The following is a 21,130-nucleotide window of genomic DNA, read 5'->3' as shown; positions in this document are numbered from 1 at the left end:
GCTGGTTCAAGGATCAGCAAGAAGGTCACTGTGGCTGGAACAGGGATATGAGGGGAGGAAGGTGGAGATATCAAACAGCGAGGCAGGGACTACACCATTCAGGATTCTGTGGGCCAAGGTGTGGAGTTTGCGTTTTATTCTAGGTGCTTGGAGGAGTCATTGGGGGATTTAAACCAAGTAGTGATGTGATCTAATTACATTTACAGAGCATTTCCACATAGACTCCTTCCTTTGAGGCTCACTACCAGCTAAGAACAGCAGAAGTAAAATTCTCATGTTGCAGATGAGGAAACTGGGGCTCAAATTGACTCAGTCATTTGCTTAGTCTCCTATGAGTAGCGGTGGAGCTAGAACTTCATGTCTTCTGACTCCCATTCTCTTAGCAACAATGTTTCTTCATATTCAATTGTGATTGAGTGAATGAGTGAATGGAAGAGTGAATGAATAAGTCTATTGTGTTCCTAGTGAGCAACTCATGAGAGCCAGAGTCCTAGAGTCTAGGTAGAAGATACACATTGCCATTTAGTCTGGGACTGGGGACGCTTCTATTCCTTCCGAGAAAATTCAGTGATCACAGTATGTGTGTGTGTCTCCTCTCTGCCCAGGTGGATGAAGAAACCCCGGTGTGGTGTCCCTGATCATCCCCACTTAAGCCGCAGGAGGCGAAACAAGCGCTATGCCCTGACTGGACAGAAGTGGAGGCAAAAACACATCACCTACAGGTGCTTTGAGTCTCTCTCCTCCTCCCACCCCGGCTTTGGATTCACCCTCACTTTCTTCCTGGGTTTCAGAGGCTCACACTATAGGTATAACTGTGATTAGGGTGAGGACCAGGTATGTGTACATCACCGCCAGGTAGTGAGAGCCTATGACTCTGTTCTCCTTGTGGCTTCCAGAAGATGCTGGCTGTCTCCAACTTCAGGTTTATTTGGTCCTTTGGGGGCTCTTCAATTGTGTTTTGTTTAAATCCCTATAGTTTTCAGTTCCAGAAAGTAGGATGTGGAGTGTTGAGTAACTTTCTATTATGATAAAGAACCAGGCTGAACTCATCCTATCACTGCTAGCCAAACCAAACTTCCTCAGATCTGGGTCCCTTCCCCCACTTAGCCAGCTGGACTCCACCCAAGCTTCCAAATATGGAGGCCCAGTTGTTTTTTGAGAAGTATTAAGACTAGAGAACTGAACCACCAAACTGTCTAGGGAAACCAAAGATAGAGCAGAATCAGCCTCCAAGTCAGACCAGCAACCAAGAGCAGGGTTGATGGAACCCATCACAGCAGACCCAGACATCCAAATTTACAGCAGGACTGGGGCAAAGGCTGGGCAGGGGGCAGGCTCCAGTGAGCTCTGGTTGACACCTTTCAAGGAAAAGTGGATCTATCGCAGGTAGATGCCCTATGTGGAGGGGTAGGCTCTAAGATGGAGATACTTGGTGATGAACTAAGGACTCTCCTGCTGAAGAACTGTAGAAACTAGAAGATGATTTGCTAAAAAATCTGACAAGAGGGAAGCTTAAGAAGAATCCAGTTAAAAACTGCATAGACTCTCTTAGCGTCTTCTGAAGAGGCAGCATGGATCAAGAGAAAGAAGAACTGGCTTCTCACTCAACCCTAAGCCTTAATTTCTGCCACCAGTCTCTCTGGCCTTCGGTCTCCTTACTTATAGAATGAGTCCATAATCCTGCTCTAGGTGTTCATGGGCACCCAGAAGTAGTGATGCTCCCTGTGGAGAATCATGCAACATGAATACAGCACCCTTACATAGTTCAATTTATAACCGATTCAGTCAAATCCCTCCTTTTACCACAAATACCAGCTTCTAGGTAAACAAACAGTTGTTGTTGCCAAAGATTTTTGTAAGGAATGCTTCACTTAAACTCTCCCTGTTTAAACATTTTTATAATTCTTAATATATATTTTGTATGTATTAAGAGAAAAACTTAAAATTTAGAAAATGATGTTCACCAACTTAATTTTTTTCTACAACTTGCAGTGGAATCCTATAATCAACACAAATTTTGTCAGAGATAAAACATAAAACAGTGATTAAAGCAAAGCCACTCTGACTGAGGTGGGATTGGGACCCTGAGCCTTGCCTCCTAAGATTCTTCTTTAACCCCTGGTCTTTAACCCTGGGGTAATTCAGAAGAATTCAGCAGAATTCTAGACTTCCCAATTTGAAGGTCATTGGACCATATGGTCCCTGATGTCCCTTTTAGCTCTGCTAGGCCTGACTATCTGTTCCTCCTTAACGATCCTCCTCTCTCTCCAGCATTCACAACTACACCCCAAAGGTGGGTGAGCTGGACACACGAAAAGCTATTCGCCAGGCTTTTGATGTGTGGCAGAAGGTGACCCCGCTGACCTTTGAAGAAGTGCCATACCATGAGATCAAAAGTGACCGGAAGGAGGCTGACATCATGATCTTCTTTGCTTCTGGTTTCCATGGTGACAGCTCCCCATTTGATGGGGAAGGAGGATTCCTGGCCCATGCCTACTTCCCTGGTCCAGGGATTGGAGGAGACACTCACTTTGATTCAGATGAGCCGTGGACACTAGGAAATGCCAACCATGATGGTAAGACCATGAGGGGGGAGGGGGTCAGTCCTGGGTCACTCAGTGGTCACGGGAAGAAGCCCTGAGGATGAGCTTAGAGGATACCATAGATGGATTTCCTGGTCTCTAGAGTTTCTTGTCCAGGAACTAGGAATCTAAGAGAGTGATAATATTCAACACTTGACCTACTAGGACCAGAGCCATAGAGATGAGTCTGAGTACTCAGTGAAGGCACTGAGTCAGGAGGAAAGGGTTAGGCCATGAATAAGATAAAGTAATAAATCAGAAGCTGAAGAAAAGGGCCTAAAAGACTGAAGGTGGGGTCTGAAAATATAGGCTCACCTCACCAAAGCTTCAAAGGCCTTCGTATGACTAACTCTCTCCCTATGTCAATGTTACAGGCAAGTAATAGGCCCCATAATTACTCTAGCTTCCTTGGATAACTTGCTCTTCACTACTATAATTCAATGAGTAGTATATGGGACCAGAGGCAACCCTGTGCAGTAGTAGTAATAATACCCTCCAGTTGTAGGAGTTTCTCATTAGTATTTACTCACAAGGCCCTTGCTTAGTAAGAAGGCAAGTGTGCATCATTAACATTTTCAGGATGAAGAACTTGGAGCTCAAATGGCATGACTGGTAGGTGGCAGTATTGGACTCAAACTATAGTTTAATCACCTGGCGAGGTGACTAGGTCCAGTCATACACCCTCAGTCTCTTAATCTGTAAAAGGAGGGATTGGATGAGGTGATACCTAAGGTTATTTCCAACTCTAATGCAACATGATGCACAGTCCAAACATTTTTTTAATTACATGGTCTCTGGCCCTCTGAAAGTCCAAAGTTGAATGGGAGAGAAAGCTATGTACATAAGCAGCCCTGTCACAAGGTAGACTTTACTGAAGGATATAGCAGAAGAACCAAGAAGATGCTGTGGGAGTGTAGAGGAGAGAGAAACAGAGGATTCTATTTTGATCTGTTTTAGATTATAATCGGTAATAATTAGTATGCTAATATTCTAAGACTCATGTCAAGTGTTGTCCACAAATTATGTAACATGTATATATTATTATTACCCCCATTTTACAGGTAGGTAAACTGAAGTATAGAAAAACATAAAGTAACTTACCTAAGGTCCCATAGTTGGTGAATGGTGAAATAAGGCTTTGAATGTAGGCCTTATCACCAGAGCCTATACTCTCAGTCACCATGCTAAGCCTCCATGGCTCACAAACTTCAGGGCACACAGAATCACCTAGAAACTTCTCTAAGAATGCAGGTTCCAGGCTCTAGGCCCCTAATCTCTTTCTGTTCTGGTTCTGGGGTTAGACCTGGGAATCTGTACGTCATCTAATAAATTCCCCAGGTGCTTCTGAAGCAGGTGTTCTATCACCTTGAGAAACACTGTCTTAATCCCCAGTTTCCCTAACTTGCCTGGTCATAAAAATCAACTGAGCTTCTTCTTATCAATATGGGTTCCCAGGTCCTCCCCTGACTCTAATTCTTAAGTTGAGGCAGGTTTGGGACACACTAGCAATTCTTTTCCCTTGTCTATGCTTCCAGCTGAGGAAAGACTTACCAGCCCATTTCCTGGAAGGCGTGTCTGGGTCTGTCGATGGGGACCACCTCCTTGAAAACATTTCATTTCACTGCATGGATCAAAAACCCCCCAGCTCTTAGCTTATATGCCAAAGGGTGGATCAGGAAGTGCTTTGGCCAAGGTTCAGCAAAAGCAAAGTTATGAAACTTAAATTTCTCTTTGTCCCTGCCTTTTTCAAAGTTTTGTCCTATTTCCTATCAAACTCCATTTCCTCTGCCCTGATGCCCTGGATGTGTTTTCTGGCTTTCTGAAGCCTTTCTTTATCTCGTTCTTATTCTTGGATCAGTATCAGTGAATGGCTGGCTGTACTCACTGATAAAGTGCAAGAAGAGAACTAACATTTCTGAGCCCCTTCCATGTGCCAGGCACTGTCAGCTGATAAGATTTTAGTTATGACCCTGATAGAGATAAATGAATTTTTTAAGGTATTGCCCAGAGAAGGCACCGGGAGGACACATCTACTCTTCTGCCCTCCCCTTCCTGGTTCTGAGAGTTTGCAAGTCCCACAACCACCCCTACTGTTACAGACCTTGGCCCCACTCTCAAAATCTCAAGAACTTCTTGTGGAATGTGTGGGAAGGAGCTGGGCACCACCCCAGCACCCTGCAGCGTGTACTGTCCCTACCTGATGAATGAGTGTCAATTCTGATAGAAATTCTAATGTCTAATGTCTCCTTTGGACAAGAATCAATACTTTTCTGTGCTCTGGAAAACCAAGCATGAACTTCACTGCTACAGTTCATAACCACAGCAACAGACCTCTGGCTGTCAAACTGGAATGCAGTGAACTGCCCTAGCACAGCTTTTGGAAAGAGAGTGGGAGTGTAGAAAAGGAACCAAAATTTATTGAGCACTTGTGTATTATCTCACCTAATTTCCACATAAATTCAGGGAAGGAATAAGCAGAATCTCCAGGGAATTTTTTGTGTATTGACTTTCTTCTCTATTCTAAATTTCTGTTACAGAAAATTTCACTCTCACAAAAGCAGGGAGAATGATACTATTAACCCCCAGGCACCCATCACCCTGCTTCAGCAGCTATCAACTTTATGCCATGCCTACTTCCTCTACCCTCCTCTGCTTTTATTTTTTGACTGATGTCTTTAAAAAAAAAAAACCCAGGCATATTATTATTTCACCATAAACATTTCAGTATATATCTCTAACACATTATTTTTAATACAACCACAAAATCATTACCAAGCCCAACTAAATTAACAATAATTTCTTAAAGTCTAATATCCAGCTTTGTGTTCATCTTTGCAAATTACCTCAAAAATGTCTTTTACAGTTATGTTTTTTCCATTTTATACTGATTTTTCATTTACTAATTCCTTAAGAGTTTCATTTGCATTGATTGCCAAACAACATCCACATATCCTACACAGCTGACGTGTCTATTATGGCCCTTTTCACTGATAGTCACCTCGCTTTCCTTCACCCCCCCACCCCCTTATTTGTTAAGAAACTGGGTCATTTGTTCTGAGCATAATCACTTGGCTTGACTAGATTCAGGTTCATTTTTAACATGTGTCTCCTCCCCAGAGTTCCTGAATCCTGGTGATGAGATCTAACATCCGACTGGATTCAGGTTCACCTTTTTGGCAAGAATCCTCCCAGGGTGGTGCTAGTCCTCCCTCTTGCCTCATACTGCAAGCACATATGCTGCAGTTTGTCCCACTTTTAGTGATGTTAGGTTGAGTGTGTGGTTCAGGTGTGTCAGCCTCAACCAATCACAAAATTCATCTGCACAACTTCAAAAAAAAAAAAAAAAAGCTGACCTACCTGGCCCAAAACTCCTGATCCCCATGTCTACCTGTGTTTCAAAGGCTGCCCTGGACTGAAAGGGACCCCAGTTTTCTACCTCGTGTGTGGAGTCTGTGTGAAGGGCAGTCTGGCTGCCCCACCTTTAAGCCAGTTTCCGTGGCTGCTTCCAGGCACCTTCTGCCCTCCTCTCCTTCAAATGAGTCAAGCAGTGAGGTCAGCAGAATTCACTAAGCTCTGCTGGGGTGGGAGCCCGCCCGGGGAAGGTGACAAGACAGGAAGAGTCATCGAGACCGGCCCATCCCAGGGTACAGCCCTTCCACAATTACTTCAGTGGCCCTCCCCACCCCAAGCTTCCCAGCTGGACCAGGCAGATTTCCTAATCTCCATTTTATAGATGAGGAAAGTAAAGTTCTGAGTGGCTCAGAAATTCACACAGTCGGTAAGTGGCAGAGCCAGGTGTTCAGCCAGGACTCTGAATTCTTAACTTGTACCAGGTGGTTCTGCTGCAGGTAGGCCAAGGACCATGCCTGGAAAAATACTGAATGAGCTGGCAGCTGTCGCCTATCCCTGTCAAGCACAAAGTTTACCCTCAAGGAGCTCACAGTCCTAGGGCAGATGAGTGTGGGCTAGTGACTATAATGGAGAGTGGAAAGCAGTTGATACCATGAAGATGTCCCAGACAAATTCTGGGAGAGTGCAGAGGAGGAAGCGCTCACTGCCAGCAGGGGGATCCTCCTGCAAGTTGTGCTTTGAGCTGAACTTTGGAGGAGTGAGGCTATTCCAAGTGCAGGGGACAGCATTGGCAAAAGAATAGATGGAAAAGGAGAGACTCTCTTTTGGGGCACTGAGAGAGTAAATGAGATGGAACTCATGAAATCTGGAAGTGCTAAGAGAGGAAATGAAGCAGAAGCTTGAGTAGCTGAGTAGATTGTTGGGTGTGTGGTAGGACGCCCAAGACTTGGTCTGAGTCCATGGGGATACTCCTGTTGGGGATGCTTGTTCTCGTACACAGTTGGATGTGCTATGTCCTGATCAGTATCCTGAGGATACTGATGGTTGTGTGTCAGGAGGCAGTATGGGCACTTTACACACCTTGCCATGTTAATCTTCGCCCCATTCTTATGATGAAGGTACATTATTCCTTTCATTTTACATAGGCAGAGAGTTAAAATGTCACAAGGCTGGGACATGATGGCAAAGCTAAATCATGGCAGTCTGGCTCCCAGGACTATACCTCTGATCATTCTGCTTCCCTGCCTCTCACTGTCTGAGGGAGTAAAGACCCTAACAGTCTCCCACCCGTTAAGTCCTGGGGTCTTCTCTGTCCCTTTCTTTTCCCCTCACAAGCTTCATGGAGTTCTCCAGCTCCTCCCCCCTCTCCTTTCTCCCCCACCCCACAGCAGTCCCCATGGAACAGGCCTCTTGGGGTTCTCTGCAGCTCCCCATCATCTCTGCCTGTTGGCCCCTCTTGTTCAAGGGCTTACTCCCACTCTGCAGATACCGGGTACAGAAACTAGCTCAGACATAGGCTGAGCACAAAGGTTTAGAGTCTTACCAGGTGTTCAGAGCCTTGCTCCCTGGGTCCCAGCTGAGATCCCCAAGCCTGCCCTGGAGGGAGAGACTGGTTTAGGAGACAGGCCTGAACAGCTTGTCCTGGGTCTAAAAGCCAGGCCGGAGCTGAGCCAGGGCTGGACCCCAGGAAGCAGAGCTGCCTTCTGCTGGCTCTAGCAGTGGCTTTTCCTTGGGATGGAGCTCAGAAATGAGCTCACCCTTCGCCGCTGCCAAAGGGACCAGGACCTGAGGAAGGAACTGGGGGTGGTCTGGCCTCCGTATGCCAGCTTGCCTTGCCCCAGCAGAAGGCCAGCCCCAGGCTTTTGGCCAATCTGCACTGATCTTGCCCATCCCACCTTCACTGAAGACACTGGTGGTGTCAGCACCTGCCCTGTGGGTCTCTTCCCAAGACCTTAGCCCGGAAGGCAGAGATCACTCCCAGCCCCATCTGACCGCTCACAGGGCCCTTGGCTCAATGAGGGCAGGGAACTTTGTTGGTTTTTTTGGGGTGGGGACACTGGAGCCAGAATGGGATTCTAGGACTCCTGACCATCTCTTGGGCTCCTGAAGTCTCCCCTGCACTTCAAAGTGGCAGGAATGGGCTTTCAATGTACCTTAGAGCTGGGTCATACAAGCAGTTCTCAAGGGCATTCAAATGCCAGAGATCAGGGCACCAGAAGTCTAACTGGACAGACAAGAGTCAGGACTGTTGATACTCTCTGCCCATTGACATTCGTTCTCAAAGTTGGGATGACTTAATTCCCCCAAGTCAGGCCTTGCCCTGTCCCAAAAATGCTCCAGTAGCTCAGGAGAACTGGCTTTCAGAGGACCTGGCTGGGGGAACACACTGACCTGTGCTTCCTTTCTGGACAGTGGGCTTATTCTGGGCACCGAGCTGGCATCTGATGCATGGTACCAACCATGCCCTTTACACTTATCCAGTTCTCCACAACCCTGTGAGGTAGGTGTGATTCCCCCATTTTACAAACAGGGAAACAGGCTTGTGCCAAGTTCACAAAGCTGGCAGGGGTGAACTGGAAGTGAAGGAGATAGGTCCTCTGTGCCATGCTCCTGCCTCAGCTTTACACCAGGTCCCACGACCCACTTTTAGCACTGCCACCTTGTTGTTTTCACTTGCAGTTGAATCACTGCCTTGATCTTGGCCCTAGTTCAGTTCCCTTGGGAGCAGGTCCTGTAGGACTGGGAACTAGCTGCCCCACCACCCGGGCCTAGCCTGGCCCTCGGTCTCCTTGAGCTGACCTCCTGCTTGCCTCCCCCCTGCTCCCCAGGGCTCTCCTCTGCTTGCCCACACTTGCTCCGCCTTGGCAGCTCAGGCCCTTTTCATTTCTCCTCTGCACCCCAGCACCTGCGTCTGAACTGACCCCACTGATCCCCCTGCCTCTCGTCTCATTATCCTCTAATCCTCCCTCCACTTGCAGCCAGTGATTTCCTCCTGTCACCACCCCCCACTGGCCAAGAAGCCAATCCAAATGCCTCTGCCTGGCATCACAGGGCCCTGCTTGCCAGCCTGGCTGACCTCACTTCGCTCAGGCCCTCCCTTTACACTGTTCCACAGCCAAGTGGAATGAAACTGTTTGTCCCTGGATCTTGTTTACAGCATTCCCTCTGCCAGGAAGGCCACCCCCACCCCTTTTCCTCTCCTACCCACTGGCTTCTCTTCACTAACTTCTTATCTTGCAAGACTCACCTTAAGCTTCACCCTTATGGAGCTTGCCCTGAACATCTTCCTTCAAGTTTAAATGACTCGTTCCTCCTCAGAATCCTTACTCTACCCTTACAGACAGCTATTAAAGCACTAGTTTCACTTATTTTCTCTCTCCATATCCCCCATGATAAGGAGCATTCTCGAAGGTATGGATTGCTCCTGGTTGTCCATACATCCTGTACAGGGGGGCCTGGGCCTGACACAAAGTACATACATTTGGTGTTGCTGAAGGAATGGATTTGCTGACTGACACCTAAGTGGGTGCCTGTGCACCTCCCATCTCCTCCTCCACAGGGAATGACCTCTTCCTGGTAGCTGTGCATGAGTTGGGCCACGCGCTGGGGCTGGAGCACTCCAATGATCCCAGCGCCATCATGGCACCCTTCTACCAGTACATGGAGACGCACAACTTCAAGCTGCCTCAGGATGATCTCCAGGGCATCCAGAAGATCTACGGTGTGTGGCAAGGGGTACAGGGCCACTGCTCCTTCCTCAAGGGTTGGGCTGTGTTTGCCTGCTTGGGGGGGGGTGTGGAAGGCAGGGGTGCAGGGGGAGCACTGTCATCTGTCAACCAGCTGCCTGTCTCTGTCCACTGTCTGACCTTAAAAGGTTTTGCTGTCTTTACTTGATCAAAGGGGTCAAGTCTCCGTTCCACACACCACACCTAGGAGAGGGTCTGAGCTGTGGCTGAGAGGGACAGAAGTGAGCAGAGGCCCACCCACTCCCTCTTTTCTACCCCCACACCCTTTCGTACACCTCCCTCTCATGGTTCACTCTCATGGGGCCCCCCTTCTAGCCAAGTGACTCACACATCTGCCCAGGTAATGTTGGTATAATGTGATGAGTATCATTTCTTCTTTTCTTAAACAACAAAATGAGAAGTCAGACCAATATCTTGAGAAGAGATGAGAGGCCTGTGACCATGCCTCCTCCCAGTTCTCTGTTCACACTAGCGTCTGACTTTCTTGTTCTTGTCAAAAGGTCAGTTTACTTGAGTAAACGCACATCCACACATAGCATAGACCCCTAGTCACAGGCTAGAGAGGCCTGAGGGGTGACTCCAACCAGCACCCTGGCGTATGAGTAGGATCTCCCCACATGAAGCAGTAGAAGGCCAGACACAGGTGGTGGGGACTAGAGGGTAATTCAAAAGTAGATGGACAGGATTTGCTGATAGACTAGACTCAGTATGGGGTCAAGGAGAACACCAAGGTTTATGGCTTTCGTAATTGTGGAGTAATAGGATTACCAGCTCAGAGATATGGGGTGGGATATTGATTTGGGATCTTTGGTGTCCAATATAGCCATTAGCCATGTATGACTACTGAAATTGAAATTTAGATAAATTAGAATGAAATAAAATTAAAATTTTAGTTCCTTTGTCACAATAGCAAGTATCTCTCATTTCAGTAGTCACATGTGGCTAGAGGCTGCTGCACTGGGAAGGCAGACACAGGACATCTCCATCATCACAGATCTGATGAGACAGCCCCAGCCCAGAGGGCCTTGGATGACCATCTTTAATGAGATCACTCAGGGGAATGATTCTCAATGTGGTAGTCCACTGGAATCACTTTGGGGTTTCCCTAAGAAAGATCAGACCCAGCCTTCATCAATTTAGTTTTAATTGGTCTGGAGTACCTTTGAGCACCCAGATTTTAAAAGCTTCCCATATGATCCTAATACGCAGCCCAAGTGAGAAGAACTAACCTAGAGATGAAAAATAGAAGAGAAGGGGACTTGGGGACTCCATGAGGTAGAAGAAAAGCCTCTGGTTTGGCAACTGAGGCCTTTGGTGACACTGACAGAGATGTCTCTGTGGACAGAGACTGTATTTGAATGTAATGAAGAATAGAAGAGGGAGTGGGGCCAGGGGGCATAGCTCAAAGAGGGTATGGGACACTGAGCCCAAGAAGGGACATGTTCTCCCTTGTAACAGAAGAGACAAAGAAGATACCAATTTGGGGTGAAGAGTTCCCATGTGATGGCTATTTTCTCAAAGATTGGGGAAGTATAAAATGCAGAGAGGGGAGAAGAGGCTGGAGGGAGTCAGCCTTGTCTCAGAGTTGCCAGGTGTACGAAAAGACGGCAGTGAAAGGTAGGTACCAACCGACCCTCTCTAAGATGCAGCCCCTTTCTCCAGGACCCCCTGCCGAGCCCCTGGAGCCCACAAGGCCTCTCCCCACGCTCCCCGTCCGCAGGATCCACTCGCCCTCCGAGAGGAAGCATGAGCGCCAGCCCAGGCCCCCTCGGCCACCCCTCGGGGACCGGCCATCCACACCAGGTGCCAAACCCAACATCTGCGATGGCAACTTCAACACAGTGGCTCTCTTCCGGGGCGAGATGTTTGTGTTTAAGGTAGGGCCCCTCAATTGGCACCACCCAAATGGTCCCCTCCCAATCCTTCTACCAAGGAGTCAGAGAAAGCTCTGGGATTAGGCCTCCTGTGGGCCCTGGAAGGAAGCTGGCTCAGTGGCCAGGACACAGGTCTCTTCCAAGTGTTGTGAAGCAAATGGACTTGTTTCCAAGCAGGAGGGGAGAAGCTAGGTGACTACACACCTCCCCAGGGGCAAGAAGGGGATCTGGGCACATGTCTCCATCACACTGGTAGGGTTAAAGAAGGCTGCCCAGTTCCCTCCTAGAGTTCTTCCCAGCAAACTTTGAACAATGAACAAGAATTAGGAAACAAGTGTCAGCCCAGTCTTGCCTCTCACTGAGTGGCTCTAGAAAGTCGCTTGGCCTTCCATAAGACTGTACATCTCAGATGTACTTAACAAGAGTTGTAAGAGTCAGAATAAGGTTAAAAACACTAGATGTGAATGTGCTTTTTAAAACACCTTTTAGAAACTTTTTCTAGCTTTTGTACCATCTTTCACAAATCACATTCATTCTTCTACACCCTAGGATCCCCCAGCTGGACTTTCCTTGGCCAGTCTGGGTTCTTTCATCAGCATTTACAAATGAGGAAAGGAAAGGAGGTCCTGGGTGCTTATGGGCCTTGCCCAGGCTGCTTATCAGCCACAGGCTGCCATGGGACAAGGCACCAGTTTGAAGAGGAGGTTTTCGTTAGATGTGGCCTACTGAGCTATATCAAGCATTGACCATGTGTCCCAAACTGTTCCTGACACTTCGCCTATAATCTCCCATTTGAACCCCCACTATTACCACCATTTGCAAGCCAAGTGCTTTAGTTATTTGCCCAAGTTCATGCAGCTGTAAGTGAAGGAGCCTCAAGTTCATGCCCAGGAATTCCCACAGCTTGCTCCCCACAGTCCTGGCCCTGCTGAATGGAACCAGCCATGAGGACACTGCCTAGGCCCACTTTATGCTGCCCACCAGCCCTGGGAGTGGCCTGATTGATGTCAGTGACTCTCTGCTGCCCTCATGTGGCCACTTCAGGCCATATGCAGTCATTCCCTTCAGCTCCACACTTTCTTCCCTCCCCCCAGGCCTGTGGAGTATGGCTCTCTCTCTGTCTCTCTCTCTGTGTCTCTCTCTCTCTTCTCTTCTCTCTCTCTCTCTCTCTCTCTCTCTCTCTGTCTCTCTCTCTCTCTCTCTGTCTCTCTCTCTCTCTCTCTCTCTCTCTCTCTCTCTCTCTCTCTCTCTCTCTGCCCCTCTGCAACTAGAGCCATCAGAGGCTTACAGAAATGGAGTTAAGAGTTACTCCTATCTTCTTCATAGGGCTTTGAAAGAAGCAGTAGACTGACCTTGTAGGAGGATTGCAAGGCTGGGTTAAGGGAAAGGTTGGGTTGTTGGGGCCAGAGTCCCAGGGCTGAGATCACTGGGTACAGAGGCAGGGCCTACCATACTCCCGGCGCTCTCCTTTCACCTCTCTGCCCCAATCCAGGATCGCTGGTTCTGGCGCCTGCGCAACAACCGGGTGCAGGAGGGCTACCCCATGCAGATAGAGCAGTTCTGGAAGGGCCTGCCCGCCCGCATAGATGCAGCCTACGAAAGGGCCGATGGAAGATTTGTCTTCTTCAAAGGTAATGTGGCCTGCGCAGAGAGGGGCTCCCTGCCCTTGTCTAGGCACCTTTCTCCCATCTATATATTAGAAGAAGTGGGGTGGGAGGCAAATGCCCTCCAAGGGCCTATCTGGCCCTAATAGAGACACTGACCTCACACAAGACAGATCTCTGCAGGCAGGTGGTGTACAGTCAAGCCAAGGAGTGGTTACTGAGGGTCACCATGTGCCCAGGTTGGTGGAGAGACACCTCACTCACAAGTAGAGGGTGGCACCATCCAGCACTCTGTGGGAGGCCATCCTGTCGTTTTGGTAAGAGCCCGAAGGGAGAAGGTCACAGAGGCCAGAGAGGTCAGGGAAGGGGAGGCAGCTAACTCACAAGGCATGCTCACCCTGTGCTAGGTTGTTTCACTCTGATGATTTTGACTTGGGCCAGGTCCTGGAAGGGAAAGACACAGAGAGTGAGAAGCATGGAATCGTTCCAAGGAGCACAGCACGGGTAAAAGAGTGCAGGGTGGGCACATACATTCAAAAGGCTTAGAGGACCCACCTAAAACCCACTGGGCCCCTCACTGGAGAGCTGTGCAAAGCAGCCTGGAAAGGTAGTTTGGGAAGAGTCCTGAGGAGCCTTGGTTGTCAGGCCAGAATATAGTCTTTTTTTTTTTAAAGATTTATTTATTTATTTACACAAGAACCGGGGTACAGGCCAGAGGTGCAGGAGGGTGAGAGGATTCACCAGAGAGAGAGTGGGGAGCAGAACAGGCAGACTGACTGAAATACACTGCTGAGGGGAGCAGCGGGCCAGACAGGAGAGGTTGCTCGCCATGTGGGTTGCTCCACAGCCGGCAGGGATCAAACCGGCACTGCAGAGGCTGCAGACAGCTTCACAGCACTGCGCTCAACCACCTGCGCCACCAGGGGAGGCCCCAGAATATAGTCTTGATCCATTAAGGAAACACTGTAAACTCACTGAATGTTTCTGAGGCATGGTAAGCCAGAGAGAGGTGGCAATCCAGTAGGGCAGAGGCAGGGAGGCCATTTCTCATACAACTGGTAGGGTAGTGGAGGGTGATGTCTCCAAGGTCCATCGATGAGAAGCAGTCTTGAGAAAGCTGAAAGATAAAAGCTTGTAAGAGGCTGAATATTGAGCAGAGAGGGAAACAGAGGGTCAGAGGTGATGCAGGACTTCGTATTGGCATCCCTGGGAGACAGACAGTTGATGAGGAAGGGGGACCCTGTGCTAGAGAGGAGGAAGCCCAGGGAGCCGATAGGAGACGCCGAGGCTGGTGGGCAATCTGGGTTCTTGGGTCTGGTGCTCAGATCCAGTGGGAGAGTGGTTGTGGGCTACCGCCTCAGAATTGAGTGTCACTGTGGAAGGTGGTAGTGGGTGTGAAGCCAGCAGTGGCCAAGCTCACAGAAGGGAGAGAGGTGCAAGTCACAGGTAAGGAAAAGAGGGTGGGGAGTAGAGACTGAGCAGCATGGGAGAGTTGCCCAAGCTCTGTGACTGGTTTCTGGCTTTGTCCCCTTAGTTTTGTCTGGGCCCAAGGGCATCAGTTTCCCACTGAGGGGAGTAAACAGGCCAAGGGCTGTTTCCCTCTTACACTGATGCTATCAATGACTTCAGTCTTGGGAAAGATGAGCATGTGGCATTGGCCACAACCCGGGCATTGAGTGACTGGGGAAGGCTGATCCTGGGATCCTTTTGGCCACAGGTGACAAGTACTGGGTGTTTAAGGAGGTGACAGTGGAGCCTGGGTACCCCCACAGCCTGGGGGAGCTAGGAAGCTGTCTGCCTCGAGAAGGTATTGACACAGCTCTGCGCTGGGAACCTGTGGGTAAGACCTACTTCTTCAAAGGCGAGCGGTACTGGCGCTACAGTGAGGAACGGCGGGCCACGGACCCTGGCTACCCCAAGCCCATCACTGTGTGGAAGGGCATCCCGCAGGCTCCCCAGGGGGCCTTCATCAGCAAGGAAGGATGTACGTAAGGGCATGTTGGTAAGGGGTGGGGGGCTGATTTTATGTGGTTCTCACAGGCATACTCTCAGGGTACCGAGATCTCAGAAGCACCAGAAGGCTGCCTTTTAGCTTCCACTGGCCAAAGTCCTTGAAGTCACCTGTCTCTGAGTCTCCTTAAAGAACAAGACCACATGTATAAAGCACCAGATACACAGGAGAGCCACCAGACAGCAGCTCTGCCCCTGTGACACCTCAAGGTAGCAAAGACAAGAGCCTCCTGTCTACCCATGCTCATAAAGTCATTATCTTACTCGCTACCAAGTCAGTTTCTCATCTCAGTTCACAATGGAGAGATGTTTTCATAAATTGATTTCACAGCATTTCTCAAACAGCAATCCTCAGGTATACTTAGGGATAACTCAAGTTATCAAATCTGAAAAGCAATGATGGGTTGTGGGGGGGACTCAAAGGTGCTTTCCACAGAGTTTAAGGGCAGGAAGATGGAAGGAGGTCTTTTTTTTTTACTTGTGGGATGTTTCCTAAGCTCCATCATGGCTGCCATCCAGAGTTGGAGCTTCTCAAGAGGGGCTGTGTCTTGCCAGGTGCAGAGTGGGTACCCATGAATGTTTGCTGAATACAGCTCCTCTGATCTGACAAAAGCACAGACCCTGGAGGCAGGCTGCTGGCTTCAGGTTCCACTTGCATTGCTGGCTGAGTTTGGGCAAATCACTTGAGTGTCTCAGTTTCCTCATCAGTAAAATGAGCATAATAATGGCACCTACCTTGTAGGGCTTGCTAAGACTTAAATCTCAGCAAGATTTAAGATAAATTATGGAGAGCACTGAAACCAATGCCTAGCGCACAGCCCAAGCCATACACGTTGTAACTACCACCACCACCATCATCGTCATCTTGTGAGTGTTTTAGTTCATTTGGAACAGCAGCAGTCATTCATTCACCCCCACCATAATTACTAAGAGCCAGGTTGTGTGGGAGGGCTGGGAACAGAAGGAGGAATAAAACTTGCATCGCCTCCCTAGCTCCTAGAGGCAGAAAACAAGGTGGCAACAACTGCTATAAGGAAAGAAAGGCCGGGAGAGAGCAACTAGGCACAGGAGCCATCTTGGCAGGTCTATGGGAAGGGCTCTCCAAGGAGACACCTCCGGTTAGGAAAGCTAATGGCCACAGGGGCAGAGCTGCTATTTGGTGGCTCTCCTGTGTGTCTGCTGTTTTATACATGTGTTCTTGCTCTTTAAGGAGCCTCAGAGACAGGTGACTTTAAGGACTTTGGCCAATGAAAGTTCCAGCCAGGGTGAGGAGCCAGCCAATAGAATCTGAGGGAGCTGAGTTGCATCTATGGACTGGCTATACTGCTAAGACTGTTGCTGGAAACCCTGGGGTGGCTGCCTAGCCCCTTCCCCTGCAGGGTCCCAGTCACCCTGCCTGCATCTGTGCCAAGCAAAACAAAAAATCCATGATAACTGCAAAAAGGTCTGCTGTAAACAGGAGAAATCTTGCTCCCTGCTTCCATTTGCTCAGGCAGGAGCTGGACGAAGGCCCTAGAGTGAGAGACAGTGCTATCCAAGCCCAAGTTGGGGGTTGATCTGACCCACACAGGGTGGAGGGAGCTGAGGCCCTGTCTGGGAGTTATGCAAACTGAACTTATCAATTCTACTTAAAGCCTCCCCCAGTGCTTCCCAGCACCTTTAAGATGACTGAGTGGGCCGCTCCAAGTTCCAGATGCCCCTCTTCACACCTGTGCAGGTCATATTCCATGACCCAGCCACCCTACTGACAAGTGTGCCACACCCCCACCCACAAGTGTTTCAACACTATTCCAGGGTGGGAGAGGTGCCCCTTGCCCATGCTGCCACAGCACCCTGGGCCCTCTCACCGGCCTAGAGCAGTACCAGGAAGGGCCTGGGGGTGGTGATGCTGGGCCATTTTTCTACAGATTACACCTACTTCTACAAGGGCCGCGACTACTGGAAATTTGACAACCAGAAACTGAGTGTGGAGCCAGGCTACCCGCGCAACATCCTACGTGACTGGATGGGCTGCAACCAGAAGGAAGTGGAGCGGCGCAAGGAGCGGCGGCTGCCCCAGGATGATGTGGACATCATGGTGACCATCAATGACGTGCCAGGCTCCGTGAATGCTGTGGCTGTGGTCATCCCCTGCATCCTGTCCCTCTGCATCCTGGTGCTGGTCTACACCATCTTCCAGTTCAAGAACAAGGCAGGCCCTCAGCCTGTCACCTACTATAAGCGGCCAGTCCAGGAATGGGTGTGAGCATCTCAGAGCCCTCTCTGTCCACTCAGTCTAGCCAGTCAGACCCTTCCTCACCAGGGTCTAAGGGCAGCTCTGGCCACTGCCTACCAGGCCAGCAGGGCCCTAGGCCAGGGGTCGTGCAGCAGAAGTGGTGGGTGCATTGGCCAAGGCTGAGGGTGGGGCAGGGAGTGATGGCGCTGTGCCCTACGGTGGGTCTCTGGCACTCAGCTGCCAGCCTTCCATTCTGGGTTAACTGTTCCCACCTTATGGGAATAGACCAGGCCCCATCAGGAGGCAAGGACCATACCAGGAGGAAGTCCTGTGGTCACTGCAGCCTGTGGTGCCCATGAAGCATCACAGCTCCCATCCTGGCCAGACCCAGCACCTTTTGTGGGAAGCCAGCACTAGTGCTTAGTCCCATCTGGGAGATGTCACCAGTCCTGGTCCCCCCTTTGCCAACACCTGCTGGTCAGATGTCCCCCCACCCCCACCCCACTATCCTCCAAAGCTACAGGACCCCTGCTGGGCAACAAGCTTGGGTTTCCCCTGCTGGCACACAGCAGATTCCTCAGGAAACCTGCGCCACACATCAAGGTCTCCTCTGAGACCCAGGATTTAGGGTCACATGCTGCAGGCAGGGCTGTGGCCCAGCTGGGTCTGACAAGGACCCAGCTGTCACGTATGAATATTTAAATGTCCTGTCACTACTGTTTAAAGTCCCATTCTGCAAAGGCTGCTTGAGGCTTTAGGTGAATTAGAAGTGACTGTCTTGGTGATGAGGCCAGCTTGGTCGGTCCTCTCCCAGGTGATAAGGACCAAGGTGCTGCTAAGGCTACCCTAGCACCCAGACAACCCAGGAGCTGAGCCCTTTTCATGAGGCGAAAGGCCTGGAACAGGAGCTGACCCCATTTCTGGAAGCCAATCTGAGTTTGTGACTGTCCTCCACTAAGCCCCATTATCCTTGCCCTCTTCCAAATGCCCCAGGCCCCAGCCCTGCTCCAGCCTGTGGGCTCACACCCTACAAGCTCAGCCTGACTAGTATGATGAAGCAGAAGTGGCTCCAGGCCAGCAATCTTATGGCCTTGGGGTAAGGAACCCAGGGCAGCCTTCAGAAGTGCTCAGAGCCTGAAGTTGACTCAATGTCTCAGGCCAGAAGCAGCACTTATACCATGAGCTTGGCCCTTGCCAACCCAGCTCACAAGGCCCATCTTCCGACACTGCTCTTTGGAAAAGAGCATCTCCAAATGGTAGTGGCCCCAAGCCTAGGGGCCTTTCTCACCCTTCTTGGGCCCACCTTTCATTCTGTAGAAAGAATCTCTAGGGCTCGGCTTGCCTCACTCCAGCCCAGTAAAAGCAGCCCTACTTGTCACTGAGGAGCGCTAGGTGAGACCAAAGGGTTCAGCAATCCCTGCTGGCTCTCTGCCGAAGCCAAGAGGTATGGGTCGTCAGGGTGCTGGCAGGGTCTCAGATGCCACCGCTGTCCTCTGAGCCTAGCTGGGTTATGCCCCTACCCCATAGCCTCTAGGCTTGGGGTTGACTTAACCTGTAGTAGACAGGGACATCTGCAGCCCTGGGAGCTATCTCAAGCAAAATCTCTTGTCCCAGAGGTACCTATATGGGCCCACTGTGTTCCCTGTCATTATCCTTCTGTTTTTTCTCATTTTGGCCAAGGGCGGGCTCCCTGGGGCGGGTGGGGAACAACTGCAAAGATATTAGTGATTCATAGGTTTGTACAGTGTTTTATACTTTGCAAAGCACTTTATTAGCTCACATCTGTCCACTCACATCAAACTCGTATAGGCCCCGGGAGGCTAAGGGTAACCCTCATTGTGCCTTCAAATGAAGCACAGAGAGGTTGTTACTTACCCTGGCCATTCAGTGGGCTGGCTGGGCCTGGACCCCTTTAGGGTCCAGGATGAGATCAGAAGTGTCTCTTTTATCCATCTTTTCCTGGCCTCCCTTTCTCCTTTCCCGTCCACTCCTCAGGTTGGTGCTCTCACTTCTTGAAAGCTCTAGGCACCCCCAGCCTCCCTGTTGGTTCCTGGTACTACTGAGGCCAGCTAAGAAAGAGCAGGAGATGGAGGCAGGCAGCCCAGACTGCAGATGTGAGGGATGCAGGACCAGGCCCAGAGAGGGCTCGGCCTGGAGGCTTTCAATCTTGGGTTCTCCTGCCTTGTGGTCATCTGTTTGTCCATCACCCCAGGACACAGCAGACAGACGGAGGGGAAAAGCACTGGGGCCCCAGAGCCTAGCTTCCCCTCAGTCTGGGGAACATCACAGCATTTCAGTGTCAGTCACATTTTAAACTGATCAGCCTTTGTATAATGTTTTTTAAATCATTTCTAAATAAAACAAAAATACAGAGTGTGTCATTTTCCTGGGATGTGGGAACAAAGATTCTTAGCGTGGCCTTAAGCTCCTAGGAGAAGGGGAAGAGGGTGCTTTGGGGTGTCTGGGTCCTGCCCCAATGCATCTCATCTCCAGGTCCAGGATGCAAATGCTTCCCTCCCCTCCAAAAGGCCTGCCCTGGAAAACCATGAATATAGCCTGATAATACCTCACTGGGGTGCAGGGATGGGGTGGGGGCAATGTCCCCAGGAGGAGCTGGGGGGGAGCGGGGAGGCGGTCAATGCAGCAAGGTCTCCTCTGAAGTCAAGGAATAGGGCGCCATGACCAAGGACATGACAAGCACGAGACAGCAATAAGAGACAAACGAGGGCCTCCCCGGTGGCGCAGCGGTTGAGCGCTGGGTTGCGAAGCTGCCCGCGGCCTCTGCAGCGCCGGTTCAATCCCCGGCTGCTCCCCGGCCACCGGAGGAGGGTCCCACATGGCGCGCAGACCTCTCCTGCCGCCCGCTGCTCCCCTCAGCGGTGTGCTTCGGTCCTTCTGCCTGCTCTGCTCCCCGCTCTGGCTCTGGTGAATTCTCTCACCCTCCCACGCTTCTGACTGTACCCAGTGCATGTATAAACAAAACAAACAAACAAATAATAAATAAATAAAACATGCCTCTATAAAAAAAAAAAAAATATAAAAAAAAAAAAAAAGAGACAAACGAGAGGTCAGGTCAGCAGCCTTGATCGAGTCTTACCAGGGGTCCTGGCCTGGTTCAGGATGTCATTATCAGGCAGCTGGGAAAGCTGTGGGGTGGGGGTGAGGGTGAGCGCGCAGGCCTGAGGTGGTTTGGGCGCAGACTGGGACGCAACCAAGTTCGGAATGCTGGGAGGGACCAGAGGCAAGTCGGCCCCCGTGGTGAAGCGATGGCCCTGCAGGGCCCCTGCAGTGCCCCCACGACCTCTACAACGCCCAGGCAGGTCCTCTAGCGGCCCGGGGGGCGGGGCGGGCAGGGGGTGTGAGACTCCGGGTCACGGGGAGACAGGAGCCGAGCGGGCCAGGCGGACCTAGACAGGAGGCGGCGGCGGGCGCGGCGAGTCAGTACCAGGAGGTGCAGGCGATGAGGAAACGCACGTCGTCCAGCGGCCCCCAGGGGCCGGGCTCGGGCCCGGGTCTTTCGCGGCCCTCAGGCGCCGCCGGCTCGGGCTGGGGCTGCGGCAGCGCCGGCTCCGGGGCGCCCCGGCCGCCGCTCAGCAGTGCGCCCATGGTCTGCAGGAGAGACCCGTCAGGTTGGGGCCCGCCCGCGCGCGCCCGCCAGCCTCCCGCCAGCCGCCCCCGCCGGCCGCCCCCGCCGGCCCTCACCTGCAGGCCCTCGCCACCCGTCTCCGCGGTCCCGGCCGGGAGTCCG

The 21,130-nt window shown here is 50.8% G+C and overlaps 2 protein-coding genes across 11 annotated transcripts in view; one reads left to right on the top strand and one right to left on the bottom strand.

The window, feature by feature from the left end:
* The window catches only part of MMP24 (matrix metallopeptidase 24), a 42,366-nt gene extending 23,287 nt beyond the window's left edge, over positions 1–19,079 (top strand). The window contains exons 3-9 of the mRNA XM_037496325.1: positions 606–722; positions 2,272–2,576; positions 9,493–9,654; positions 11,342–11,556; positions 13,046–13,184; positions 14,875–15,141; positions 17,075–19,079. Of these exons, the coding sequence (XP_037352222.1) occupies positions 606–722; positions 2,272–2,576; positions 9,493–9,654; positions 11,342–11,556; positions 13,046–13,184; positions 14,875–15,141; positions 17,075–17,412 (1,543 nt within the window). The 3' untranslated portion in view covers positions 17,413–19,079. The remainder of the gene's footprint in view (positions 1–605; positions 723–2,271; positions 2,577–9,492; positions 9,655–11,341; positions 11,557–13,045; positions 13,185–14,874; positions 15,142–17,074) is intronic.
* The window catches only part of MMP24OS (MMP24 opposite strand), an 80,820-nt gene extending 59,690 nt beyond the window's left edge, over positions 1–21,130 (bottom strand). For 3 of the 10 annotated variants that reach the window (XR_008552390.1, XR_008552392.1, XR_005122459.2), the window contains exons 1-3: positions 20,480–20,782; positions 14,133–14,274; positions 13,555–13,601 (exon numbers count right to left, since the gene is read on the bottom strand). Coding sequence is in view for 1 of the 10 variants with exons in the window: in XM_037496339.2 (XP_037352236.1) it covers positions 20,821–20,988 (168 nt within the window). In the remaining 9 variants the exon portion in view is untranslated. The other 7 variants (XR_008552391.1, XR_005122458.2, XR_005122462.2 and 4 more) reach the window with 7 other exon arrangements.

This window comes from Talpa occidentalis, unplaced genomic scaffold, assembly GCF_014898055.3.
Source record: "Talpa occidentalis isolate TD23 unplaced genomic scaffold, MPIMG_talOcc4v2.1 talOcc4.10, whole genome shotgun sequence".
Classification (NCBI taxonomy): Eukaryota; Metazoa; Chordata; class Mammalia; order Eulipotyphla; family Talpidae; genus Talpa; species Talpa occidentalis.
Note: the sequence above shows the minus strand (reverse complement) of the source record. Positions and strands in the feature narration are given on the sequence as shown.